Source organism: Pseudophryne corroboree, chromosome 10 (assembly GCF_028390025.1).
Source record: "Pseudophryne corroboree isolate aPseCor3 chromosome 10, aPseCor3.hap2, whole genome shotgun sequence".
In the NCBI taxonomy this organism is placed as follows: domain Eukaryota; kingdom Metazoa; phylum Chordata; class Amphibia; order Anura; family Myobatrachidae; genus Pseudophryne; species Pseudophryne corroboree.
Genome location: NC_086453.1, coordinates 20664005 through 20678042, shown reverse-complemented (window position 1 = coordinate 20678042; position 14038 = coordinate 20664005). Strand labels below are relative to the sequence as shown.

At 40.3% G+C, this 14038-nt stretch overlaps 1 protein-coding gene across 1 annotated transcript; it reads right to left on the bottom strand.

The window, feature by feature from the left end:
• Positions 1-3638: 3638 nt before the first annotated feature.
• LOC134966865 (IgGFc-binding protein-like) lies at positions 3639-4919 on the bottom strand. Its single transcript, XM_063943905.1, has one exon. The coding sequence runs from the start codon at positions 4917-4919 to the stop codon at positions 3639-3641; it is 1281 nt and encodes a 426-aa protein (XP_063799975.1).
• Positions 4920-14038: the final 9119 nt, after the last annotated feature.

Here is a 14038-nt window from a genome sequence, read left to right as displayed (position 1 = left end):
CTTTAGTCAGTTTAGTAAACTTCAAAATTAGAGTACCTATATTCAATGGAGGCTCACATGCAAGATTCAAAACATTTAATTAATTCTGAAGACTACAGTATGAAGGTTCTTTAAAAAAATGTTTGCTTAGACAAACTTTGACAAACCACAGTTTTAGAAACATCACCCAAAACATCATTGTATGATATTAATAAAATCGGTACTGTAAATATACGAAATATTCAACACTAGTCATGCCATTCACTCAATTTTAGTGATTACGATACATTCATTAGCACATAAAATTAATAAATGTATAAAGCTTGTAGAAACAGATATATTAAAATTAATATTAAAAAAACTAATATTATTGAAATATTTTAAACACATAGAAAAAACTAAATGTGACTGCCAGTAACCTGACCGCCAGTATTTTGTATGTATTCCCCTAGTCTTATCTGAAACATTCCCGGCATCTCTCCAGTTATTGACAGACCTTCTGTTTTATTCAATACTTAAAACAACTATTAGTTTGCTATAGAATCTGTCAATTCTTAAAGAAAATTGTTAGAACTAATAGGAGACATCCATAAAGTTGCCCAATATGAATTATTTTAATTTGTTTGTTTTTTGTGTTTATTTTCTAAACAGAATATATTGGAAACTTAAAAAAATTTGTGTGCAATTTGTATTATATTAATCAAAAATAAGTTATTCTTCATATCACTTGTATACATGTTATTCTTCATATCACTTGTGTACATATCACTTGTGTACATGCTTACTGACTACACGTTTGTCTCCAGTTGAAAATGTGAAAATGTATCCAATGTACAATACTTCTCTACAAAATTACCTGTATTTGCTGGTAGCTGATCTGTAAGATAAAAATAATAATAATAATAATAATAATAATAATAATAATAGTAATTACCATCACTATAGTAGATTTAAAAATAGGCATTTCAGCCCCAATCTGTCAATTCACTGACTCCCTGTTTGACTCAGAAACAAATTAAAACTCCTGTCTCTGACCTTCAAAGACCTCCACTAATCCTCTCTAAATCTCCAATCTCATTCCTACTCAAAAAGACACATCACTCTATCAAACAAATTCTGCCTCTCCTCTTCCCTGATAATTTATTTCCATGCCTGACCTCATGGTTTCTTTTTTTCTGCTTAATTCCTCTGTAGTGTCTAACCATGCTCTATCAGACACTAACTAAGTCTTCCTGCCAACTAGTGATCTTTGAAAACTCATCTCTTTAAACAAGACTACCACTCATCATCATATCAATCTTTTGCCCCTGCAAAACACAACTTGTCTGGCTCTTCCCTTTATGTGTCTGTCTATTTAACCTCATGCATGTAGTGACCTCTGTGAATATAAGTAATTATTTCATCTGTAAATTTAAGTTAATATATTTCTAAAGCTACTAAATGAAAAATTTCTGTTTAATCACCCATCTAGTACTGTAGATAATTCGCTGCTAAAATACCATTGTACCATTGTGATAAGCAGAACATTTAATTGCATTTAATGAACACATTTTCATCTTTGGATAAATGAAAAATTCTAAATATAAACTGTATCGAAAAAATGCATTGTGACCTGAATTCCATGCACTTAGCTGTATAAATGTTACAGCTAAATTCAGGGAATCTGGACTATTGGTTGCAGTTGCAGTTAAAATTAGAGATGAGCCGGTTCAGATTTACTTGGTTCTTTATGCCAGAATTATCGCCATCTCTTATTTTCAGGATTTCTCTTTTGGTTAACCAAAACACGTGACATCCGATAGCCACTAAGGAGATTCAGGTAAATCCGAGTAAATCTGAACCCGCTCATCTCTAGTTAAAATGCTGGGTGTCAGGGTCCCATCATGCAGGATACCGATACAGAAATCCTGATAGCTGACAATGCCGACAGATGGAATCCCAGTGCACCAGGGCTATTCCCGCTCGAAGGTGTCCACGACATCTATACAGTGGGAATAGATCCTGTGGTGAGCACAGCGAGCCACCAAGCATGCAAGGGGACTCTATGCACTTGTCCTGCTGCTGGCATTCTGGAGGGATTCCGCTGTTGGGATATTGATAGTCAGCATCCTGTTTGCTGGTAAAATGTATGTAACCCATTGGTTGACATTCATTAGGTTGACAGTCATTAGGTCGACCCCATATGGTTTACATGCAGATATTGAGACTGGAAAAGACTGACAGGTCATATGGTTGACATGACAATGGTCGACACATATATGGTCAACAAAATTCTTTTTGTCTTTTCATGTTTTGGGACTTTTTCCTTCCTTGACTATCCAAGTCACAAATCATGACCTTTAGTAACCTTGTGGCAAGTGAAGCAGAGCAGAGCGAGACACCATGCCTGTACCATGATGAGTGAAGTGAGCGCACAAAGAGATGCATTTCTACAAATAGTGGTCCCAAACTATCCACAATAAACCCAAAAATACATGAAAAAGTAAGTGTACCATCTTCGTGTCTATCATTATCATGTAGAACTTTTGACCCTGTCAACCTTTCCAGCATAGACCTCTCATATGTTGACCTTTTGTCCATATCAACCTTGTGCCTGTCAAACATATTGGTTTGACATAATGACTATAGACCTACTGAATGTAGATCTTCTTTTCCACATGCAGACTTCAGGTCCAACAAAATAACAAAATAATTATTGCTCATGCTGTGCTGTTAATTAAAGCAAACTAGTACATGTCCTCAATAGGCATTCACTTCAAATATCATTAAAAGGTGCAACATAAAAGTGGTATATGTGCATTCATTTAATAATTTAGGAAATGTATTTTAAAATTATAAAAAAACATTTCAAATGATTATTGCTTTTATAATACAGATGCTCACCCATTTCATTCTCTATCATCAGCGTTAGCTTTGATTTTCCTGTCAATCCTATTTTATACAATAATTCAAACAATTAGTTTTTGAAAGTGTTTATATCTTAATAAAAATAGTTGAAAATACTACAAGCAGAACCCTATTTTCTCTAAATACTGCATGACTTAAGTTGTTTGGCAGTCTTTCAATATTAAGCAATAATAAAAATATCAATCAGTTTGTATAGATATTATCACTTTTTAAAGAAAACAGTTAAAAGTACTAGAAGTAGAAAGCCATTCAGCTGCTAAATATCTTTTGCTTTAATTTATTGTCAACACATGTATTAAGAACATGTTTTACTTGTCTATAATTCAGTTTTTTTTTATCACATTGACGATCCAATACACTAAAACATTGTGGTAATGTTCAACTTTGTGTATTTGATCACTATGATCACAACTTCTAAATCATTATCAATCATTTCTGGTCCATATAAGTCACAATTTTTTAAATATATTATTGATATACTAATTCAACCCACAGCATATTAGATTGATATGTTTATATTCCTTAACTGATATTTTGCATTTAGCTTAGATGTAACATTTAACAAATGTGCATTTGGACAGAGTTTCATTTTGCAAAGGTAAATTTAGTGGAATAGCTAGACAAAAGTTTTCTATATAGATTTCAAGCCCCGGAAAATAAATTATCAGTTCTATTAATCAATCATAGTTAAGCTATAGATCAACACCTGAACAAAACTAAACTACCCTGTTTTTGAATTTAGAAAAAAAAAATTATTTACTTTTAATGCAGGGTGCAGTGGATCCATAAGCCATGTTCATCGAATAGCCAATGCTGAGAAGTCCAAACGGTACTGTAGAGTGCCGAACCATATGAGAGCTGATGCCACTACCGTAGTTATATTCTGCCCAGGAAAAAAAAGATCCAGGGAATTGTTTCCACTGAATGTCTTTTGGAAATGTCTCATCAAATGTAATACCAGGAACACCAAAGGTATAGGTTATAATAACTGCCAAATTAGTATTAAACTTTTCTTGACCAATGAGTTCATATGAGAGGCCAAATAAATTAGTACCAGGTATGACAGTTAGGAATGAACCAAACGGTTTGCCATTAAGTGTCCCACCAGTGCCATAGAGCAATACTTGAAGTAGACTTGTGCTGTAAATGGACAGTGGTAAAGAAATAGTGACATGAATCTGAATCAATTCTCCAGCTGACACATGTTTCAAGTGTATTTTTTCACCAGATTGGTATTGAATGGATGTTTTTTGAGAAGCCATAACAAGCACAATGTCATACTTAGTCTGGAAGGACAAGTCTGGGATAAAGAACATGGTTCCCCAACTTCCAACAGGTCTGAGCTGCTCATAGACATGGGAACACCCTAAGTTATTTTCAGCACACATGTGTCCAGCTATGACAACAGCAGGTAAATTAGAATCCACCTTAGTGCCAGAGAGATCATCTTTACTTTGAATTTGGATAGCTTGGAATGGTTCAAGCTTAATTGTCATCTTGTCACCTTTTAAGTACTGTGTCCCATTATAATTTACAGAGCCCTTTAGATAGATGTCCACAGTTGTTTGATTTTCAGATGAAATCACAAGGAATTCATTATATTGATCTTCTGGTCCCTTCTGAGGTGTAATTATATAATATTCATATCCAAGCTGATGTACTGGGTAAATTAAACTCACATCACCACTATTGTTTCTATAATTACTAGACATCACAGTGACATCTGCATCAGCTGTAATAACCACAGGATGTGGGCACTTTGTTGTTCCTTTCAGCTCCTTTTCTATTGTGATAGGAATTCTTACAGTTTCCCCTTTCCCAACCTTCACAACTTTACTAAAATTATATTTGTTGATAATTATAGAAACAGTGGTGTTAGGCAAAGTGCCAGTCACCAGAACTTCTCGTTGAGGAATTTCGGTAGAGTTCTGATTCTGTAGAAAGTGAGTGATAAACTTTCTTCCAAGAGAAGTAACTTGATCTGTAGATCCTACAAATAAAATCATATTTATATTATACATGTACATCTTCATCTCGCTACAAAAATACCATGATTTCAATTTACTCAAGAAATGACAGTTAGTATTTTGTACATATAAAAAGAAACTTGATTTTTATCAGTTTATATATTCATTTACAAAATATTTCCATTCAACAGAAAAATATTCATTAAGCATGTTAACCACAATTAGTAGTTGAAAGTTTTCCATGGTTTAGAGTTTAAACATTTCAGAGATATAACAGTCCAATATTTAACAAACAATACTTTTCACTCAAAAAAATCTCCAATAATCGGGGCATTATCTGACTTTATGTATTAGTTCAGTTTTAAAAAAAGTTTTAGAGTTGAGCAAAAACTTTCTACTGGGGTAAAAATCAAAAAGTTGTAGAAAAATGTGGGAAAAGTACTTAATCTAATGTCCACACAATTCAGTTTACAAATTACAGTAGCTACCAGTTTTGTCAAATGTGGTAGTATTATACCCTTGCATACGATCTTATTATCTACCAATAAGCCCTATTGTATATGGTGCCCTCCACAACACAAATGGATATGCAGAAAAAAAAGGCGGCAGTCATTGGAATTCCCATGCAAAGAAAGACACTACTACCACTGTACACTGTACAGTACAAGTGGAAGTACAGTGTTTTTCTTTGCATTGGAAGTCCGATGAGTGCCACCTCTTTTTGTGTATATATATATATATATATATATATATATATATCTGTCCACGATGACCGGAACTCCTGCTTATGGTCCAAAAATTACCTCGGTGCTCTCAATTTAATGTTTGGTACAGGCAAAGAAAAGGTAACAGCACTCACAGGACTTAAAACTAATTCAGGAATCCTTGTCAGTCCTCATCAAATCACCATGTGCATATAGTCAACATTTCATTTATTGTTATAAATTTCATCAGGACATGTCTTAGTGGGACTATGACTATATGCATATGGACCCACTAAGTTGATGGGGACTGACAAGGATTCTTGATTGAATTTTAAGTCCTGTGGGTGCTGCTACCTTTTCTCTGCTCATATATATATATATATATATATGTCTGTATATATATGATAATATCAGAAACCTGGGACATCAGCCTTCAGAATATTGACAGTGGCCTAGCACTGTGTTGAACCATGCACCTACTAGGTGAGTATTTTAACCCTCTCTAACCTCCTAACCCTCCCTACCTGCAGACCAACCCTAACCCTCTTCTAAGCAGCCTAACCCTCCTCACTTAGTGCCTAACCCTCCCTCCCTGCAACCTAACCCTAACTTCATGCCCTGCAGTCTAATTCTAAAATCTCTTATACTGCCTAAACCTAACCCCCCCCCCCACACACACACACACACACACACACACACACAGTCTACCCCTAACCAGCCCTAGTATACTAATGTTCGGGATGCCAACAGTTAGGATTCTGATGTTGGCATTGTGATCAATGTTGGGATCCTGGCATCAGTCTTCTGACCAGTGTTTAGATTCCGGCATCGGCTTTTCAACTGACGGCATCCCAACTACAGGGATGTATTTTTTGTCTTAATAATGCATTTTTACAAATTTTATTGTTAGAAAGCGCCTTCCATTTGAGTCCTACAAATTGTTGTGTGATGTGTTATCAGGTTTTGAACTTTTGGTGAGGTTCATCTCTGGTGAATCAATCAGGGGGCTGCTTGCAGTGCGCCTGTTGCCAGGGATTCTCAAAAACTCCTTTGTCTGGCATCCCGAAGGCCGGTATGCAGACCGGATCCCATGTATATTGTCAGTATATCAAAAACGAAAATGACATCTTTTCTCCTGACAGTGCAACCGAGCTGCTACTAGTGGAAGAGATCATGTTAAAGCAGTAGTGGCATTTGAAGGAATAGAAGTGAAGCCACTAGAGAAAATGTCTAAATAAATCAACCTCAATACAATCAGTATCCAGTGTTGATGCGCTATCAGTGGAAAGTCAGGGACACTGCAAAGACAAACTAATCACTGAGCTGACACTGACAGTAATATCAAATTTTATTATAGCCTTTCATTGTAGTCTACTTAATGCAGGTTTGTACACAAACTTATCTGAGTAGAGTCCCATCTAGCATTTCAATTGTGTGGGACATACATTACAGAGAGGATCTATCTAATGTAAATAAGCCCTTGACGTTAGCTAAAAAATAGCTTGGAAGAACAAACAGATGTATTAGTTCACTTTTGAGAATCTTTTTAGCCTGTTACAGTATGTAGTCATTATGTCAATATGCAGAATGTTGACACAATAATTTCAAATTGGTCTGAATCTTGACATTCAGAATGTTGACTTCATGTTCATGATGAACATGTTGAATTTCACAGTGATATATGGTCAACCACAAGAGTGACCCCACTTAACCTCGCAGTCTACTGCAGACCGCAAGGTTCCCACCATTGGATATAATGTAGCGCTGCTACGCTACATTGCATCCACAGTGCTCCGCCTGACTGACAGTGCAGGAGCGCACAGCCAATCAGGAGATTGCCATGATGTGGCACTCCTTGATTGGCTGAAGGGACCCTCTATGACAGGAGTCACGGGGGTCCCGACATTCGGGGAAAGGGGAACCATGTGTAAACATGGATCCCCTTTTAGTCCGTGGGTCGGGTGAGCGGTTTGTTTTTTTGTCAAGTACGTGGATTATAACTTTTAAGAAGAGGACCGCTCTACACTGGATTCTTTGTAAGTATAATTTTATTTGCAGGTACCCCTGGATTCTACTAGACAAGAGGACCGAGTGCTTTGGGTCAACATAGGTAAGTATGTATGTATGTAAGTATGCATGTAAGTGAATTAAACTTTTACTTTCACGGTGTCTGTTTTGTTTTTATTTGGGTATTTTTTGTAGTAGAACTACAGGTACCAGCAGACCCATTTCCCCCCGCATGCTGGTACTTGTGGTTCACCAAGTACCAGCTTGCGGGGAAGGCTTGCTGGGACTTGTAGTTCTGCTACAAAAAACAATATTCTTTTTTTACACAAAAGGCTATCAGCCTCACATCCACCGCCCATGGATGGGGGGACAGCCTCGTTCTTCACCCCTGGTCCTTGGGTGGCTGGACGGGGGACCCCTTGATTTAAGGGTCCCCACTCCTCCAGGGTATCCCAGCCAGGGGTGACTAGTTGGGGATTTAATGCCATGGCCGCAGGGACCAATATAAAAGTGTCCCCCGGCTGTGGCATTATCTCTCTGACTAGTGGAGCCCGGTGCTGGTGGTAAAAATATGGGGGACCCCTACATCTTTCGTCCCCCATATTTTTGGTACCAGGACCAGGTGCAGAGCCCGGTGCTGGTTGTTAAAATATGGGGGAACCCCAGTCAGTTTTTTCCCTGTATTTTTACAACCAGGACTGGCTCAGAGAGCCCGAGGCTGGTTATGCTTAGGAGGGGGCACCCCACGCAATTTTTTTTTAATTTTTTAAACCATTCTGCACTTCTCAGAATGCACACAATGAAGCCCTGCACGGAACTCACAGATCCAGCCAGGATTCCTTGTGTTATGTCAGGCAGTGTTTTACTAATCACTCCCGTAAAACACTGCCCGACATTACGAATCACATCGACATTGGAAAACAAGAATGTTGAAAACTCGGCAGCTTAGTAAATTACCGTATCAGGATTCAAAAAGTTGCAGGAAAATGCACCCGATACCATTCGAGATCAAACTCCCTTAAAAACGGCACAAACACGAATATTAGTAAATAAACCCCAGGGTCTGCCACACAACTGTGGCTGAAATGACAGGTTTGTTTGGGTCCCCACCAAAAAAGAAGTAATCAATCTCTCCTTGCACAAACTGGCTCTACAGAGGCAAGATGTTGACCACATCCTTATCCTCCAATTCCTCACCCCTTTCACTGTACACTTCCCCCTCCTCACAGAGTATTAAATCGTCCCCACTGAAATCCACCATCACAGGTCCCTGTGTACTTTCCGGAGACAATTGCTGGTCAAGGTCTTCCTGATGGAATTTATAATTCATTTTGATGAACATCATCTTCTCCACATTTTGTGGAAGTAACCTCCTACGCCGATCGCTGACAAGGTTTCCAGCTGCACTAAACACTCTTTCAGAGTACACACTGGAGGGGGGGCAACTTATGTAAAATAAAGCCAGTTTGTGCAAGGGCATCCAAATTGCCTCTTTTTCCTACCAGTTGACATATGGACTGTCTGACATGCTTACTTGGATGCAGTGCCGGTTCAAGGGCGCAGAGCGCCCCGGGCAGGAAAGGGGCGTGGCCTAATACAGGGGGTGTGGTGAGTTACGCCCCCTGTACATTAAAAGCGCCGCTTGAATGCTGAGCGGTGCGCGATGACGTCATCGCGCACCGCACAGCAAAAGGTCCTCTCCACGAAGAGAAACTAGACGCTATGCGTCTAGTTCCCTTCTTGGAGAGGACCTTTGCTGTGCGGTGCGCGATGACGTCATCGCGCACCGCTCAGCAGTTACTCTCCACGAAGGGAAACTAGACGCATAGCGTCTAGTTCCCTTCACAGGAGGCGCCGAGGACGGGGACGGCAGCGGGCAGCGGAGGCGGACGGGGGACACAGCGGGCAGCAGTGGCGGATCTTGCCACGGTGCGGCGCCCTCCGGATGGCGCCAGCGCCCTCCGGAAGGCGGCGTCCCGGGCAAAAGTCCTGCTTGCCCGTGGCAAGAACCGCCACTGCTTGGATGCTGTCACTCATATAATCCTCCACCATACTTTCAATGGTGACAGAATCATATGCAGTGACAGTAGACATGTCAGTAATCGTTGGCAGGTCCTTCAGTCCGGACCATATGTCAGCTTTCGCTCCTGAATGCCCTGCATCAATGCCAGCAGGTGTGATATTAAATCTTATCCTTTTCCTTGCAGCCCCAGTGGTGGGAGAAATTGATGGATGAGCTGTTGACGGTTTACATTGTGCTTGAGTTGACAATTTACTCACCAGCAGGTCTTTGCACCTCTGCACATTTGTGTCTGCCAGAAAGAGAGATACAACATAGGCACTGTGGCCAAAATGTAGTGTTCTGATTTCAACAGATTGACCACCCTTGAATCCTGGAAAAGCTAATGAAGGGATCCATCCACAAGTCCCACATACTAAGCGGAATCGCTCCATCTTAGCTCCTCCTTAAATTTCTCCAGCTGCTTTTGCAAAAGCCTGAAGAGGGGAATGACCTGAGTCCAGCTGGCAGTGTCTGAACTGACTTCACATGTGGCAAGTACAAAGGCTTGGAGAACCTTGCACAAGACGGAAATCATTCTCCACTGCACTTGAGTCAGGTGCATTCCCTCTCCTTTGCCTATATCATAGGTGGATGTATAGGCTTGAATGTCCTTTTGCTGCTCCTCCATCCTCTGAAGCATATAGAGTGTTGATTTCTACCTCGTTATCACCTCTTGCTTCAGTTGATGGCAGGTTCAGGAGTGATTGCTGGTGCTCCAGACTTCAGCACGCAGTGGCAGAATGTCAAAAGTGGCCCTCAATTTTTCAGGCCACCGACAGAATCTCCTGTACACCCCTGTCATTTTTCAAAAAATTCTGCACCACTAAATTAATTGTATGAAAACATGGGATTTGCTGGAATTTACCAGTTGTAATGCACATGTAATATTGGTGGCGTTGTCCGATATCACAAATCCCCTGGAGAGTCTAAGTGGGGTAAGCCAATGCGCGATGATGTCCCTCAGTTTCTGTAAGAGTTTGTCAGCTGTGTTCCTCTTACAGAAAGTGGTGATACACAGCGCAGCCTGCCTAGAAATGAGTTTGAATTTGCAATATTGTGCTACTGGTGCTGCTGCTGCTGTTGTTGCTGCGGGAGGTAATACATCTACCAAGTAGGCTGTCACAGTCATATAGTCCTTAGTCTGCCCTGCTCCACTTGTCCACATGTCCATGGTTAAGTGGACACTGGATACAACTGCATTTTTTAAGACACTGGTGACACTTTTCTGATGTCTCTGTACATTCTCAGCATCGCCTGTCTAGTGCAGTGAAATCTAGATGGGATTTGGTACTGGGGACACAATACCTCCACCAAATTGTCTAAATCCCACTGTACTAATGGTGGATACCAGATGCACGTCTAACACCAACATAAGTGTCAAGGCCTCAGATTTCTGCTTTACAACAGGATAACTGCTATCATATTTCATCTTCCTCACAAAGGACTGTTGGACAGTCAATTGCTTAGTTGAAGTAGTACAAGTGGTCTTCCGACTTCCCCTCTGGGATGATGATCAACTCCCAGCAGCAACAACAGCAGTGGTGGCAGAAACAGCAGCAGTAGCTGTACCACTAAAGGATCCTCCCAAGGAATCCCGGTTAGGAGAGGACTCCTCAGTCTTGCCAGGGACATGGCCTGCAGGACTACTGACTTTCATGGCTGAGAAGGAAGTTGACATTGAGGGAGTTGGTGGTGTGGCTTGCAGGAGCTTGAATACAACAGGAAGAAGGGATTTAGGTGTCAGTAGACTGCTTACACTCTTACTCAAAGTTTCACACCTTGACACTGACAGTTTGACACAGGCAACACACGGCTTGACACCTGTTGTCCACATTTCTGTTGAAATAATTCCACACTGAAGAGGTGTCTTTTTTGGTATTTTGCCCAGGTATCACAATGGGCTTCTTCATCCCACGGACAACAGGTGTCTCCCCCCGTGCCTGACTTAAACAAACCACATCACCATCAGAATCCTTATCATCAACTTCCTCCTCAGCGCCAGCAACACCCATATCCTCATCCTGGTGTACTTCAACAGTGACATCTTCAATTTTAATATCAGGAACTGGACTGTGGGTGCTCCTTCCAGCACTTGCAGGGGGAATGCAAATGGTGGATGGAGCCACCTTTTCCCATCCAGTGTTGGGAAGGTCAGGCATCGCAACTGCTGTCACACTTGGACTTTCCTTGGGGAGTTGTGATACCATCTTAGAATGCACAGTTCTTTTCTTTGCTTTTTCCAGCTCAACTCTTTTAATTTTTCTAGTGGGAGGATGAGGGCTTCCATTGTCATGTGAAGCTGAACCACTTGTCATGAACATAGGCCAGGGCCTTAACCGTTCCTTGCCACTCCATGACGTAAATGGCATATTGGCAAGTTTACATTTCACCTCAGACCAGTTCAATTTCTTTTTAAGGTCTTTTTACTGAACTTTAGCTTTTTGGATTATACTTGCCCTCTACTATCACATTGGGCATCGGCCTTGGTAGATGATATTGATGGCATTTCATCATCTATGTCATGACTAGTGGCAGCAGCTTCAGCAATAGGAGGAAGTGGTTCTTGATCTTTCCATATTTTATCCTCCAAATTTTTGTTCTCCATTATTTTTCTGGAGTTATATAACACAATATGCAGCACAGGAGAGCATACCCCTACACCTCACAGGGCAAACCCTGTAAAAATTATTTGGATTAAATATTAATAACCCCTTTATTTAGAGTAAATAATATATAGCACAGGACAGCACCACTGAATTTATATGGCAGCACCACTGGACTGGATTTATACGGAATTATATGGATTTTTAAGGAATTATATGGCAGGATCACTGGAATTATATGGCAGGATTACTGGAATTATATGGTAATATCACTGGAATTATACAGTAATATCACAGGAATTATATGCCAGTGTTCCAAGAATTATACAGTAATATCACTGGAATTATACGCCAGTATAATGGGAATTATATGGAAAAATCACTGGAATTATACGGAAATATCACAGGAATTATACGCCAGTATGCTGAGAATTATATGGCAATATCACAGGAATTATAGGCCAGTATCACAGGAATTATATGGCAATATCATTGGAATTATATGGCAATATCACAGGAATTATACAGCAATATCACAGGAATTATAGGCCAGTATTCCGAGAATTATGCGGCAATATCACAGGAATTATACGCTTATATCACGGGAATTATATGTCAATATCACAAGAATTATATGCCAGTATCCCGAGAATTATACGGCAATATCACTGTAATTATATGCCAGTATCACGGGTATTATATGGCAATATCACGGGAATTATATGGCAATATCACTGGTATTATACACCAGTAACACTGGACATATGGCAGCCGAGGACACCATCACTGTGACTGGTCAATGGACTGGTGCTGCTTAAGAGAGACCCTCCCCTGGTCTGATGCAAGGCAACACAGAAAAACTGCAAGAGACTTATACAGCAGCACTGGGGACATATAGCAGCAGAGGACAATACCACTGTGACTGGTCACTGGACTGATGCTGCACAAGAGAGTCACTATCCCTTGTCTGATGCAAGACAACACAGCAAAACTGCAAGCGAGTTATACAGCAGCCAGCAGCACTGGGGACATACAGCAGCAGAGGACACCAACACTGTGACTGGCTGGACTGATGCTGCATAAGACACTGACTACACTGGACTGAGCAGCACAAGACAGTACTATAATCGCCACCCCACTTTCCCACCCACACAGACACTGAGGACGGAGACATATCCTCTTTCTACACTCTCCGAGACTAGAGTGAAAATGGCCACAATGGGTGGCTCCTTATATGGATTCTAAATCATGCGAGAATCCGACAGCGGGATGACGATGCTTTGCCTCGTTCTAGTTTCCGAGTCAGGCGGGAAACCCAAGCCTGACTCGGATCCGGACTTGGGTATTGAGGATTGGTAGGATTCAGATCTCAGGGATCCGAACCCGCTCATCTTTAATTTTTACATCCAAAAAATTGGCTTCACTATCATTACAATAATAAGTTAAGTTATAAGGGACACCATGCTATTGATCTGTAACATTAGATAATCTAATGCCTCACCGTGGCCGGAAGCGGTGGACAGGTGAGCGGCGGGGAGGATCACAGTGTGATGTACAAGTATTTAGGAGTGAGATGTATACATTTGTTGTCATCTTGTATGGTACTGAAGACAGGGTGTTTGCTCCGAAATGTTTACTTATAATACAAATTTTTTCTACATTACAAGAGTCTCCAAAGCAGTGTTTCATGGAAAAGTTGTATGCATTTGTGCTTTGGCATGAAGACAAGTTGTGAAGTTTAATGGGAGTGCCGGCTGCTGTGGAATGTGTATAATATATATATATATATATATATATATATATGAAATG

Bases quoted from the DNA above. Each gene is read 5' to 3' on its own strand.
- LOC134966865 (XM_063943905.1), bottom strand. From the start codon at position 4,919: ATGAAGATGTACATGTATAATATAAATATGATTTTATTTGTAGGATCT.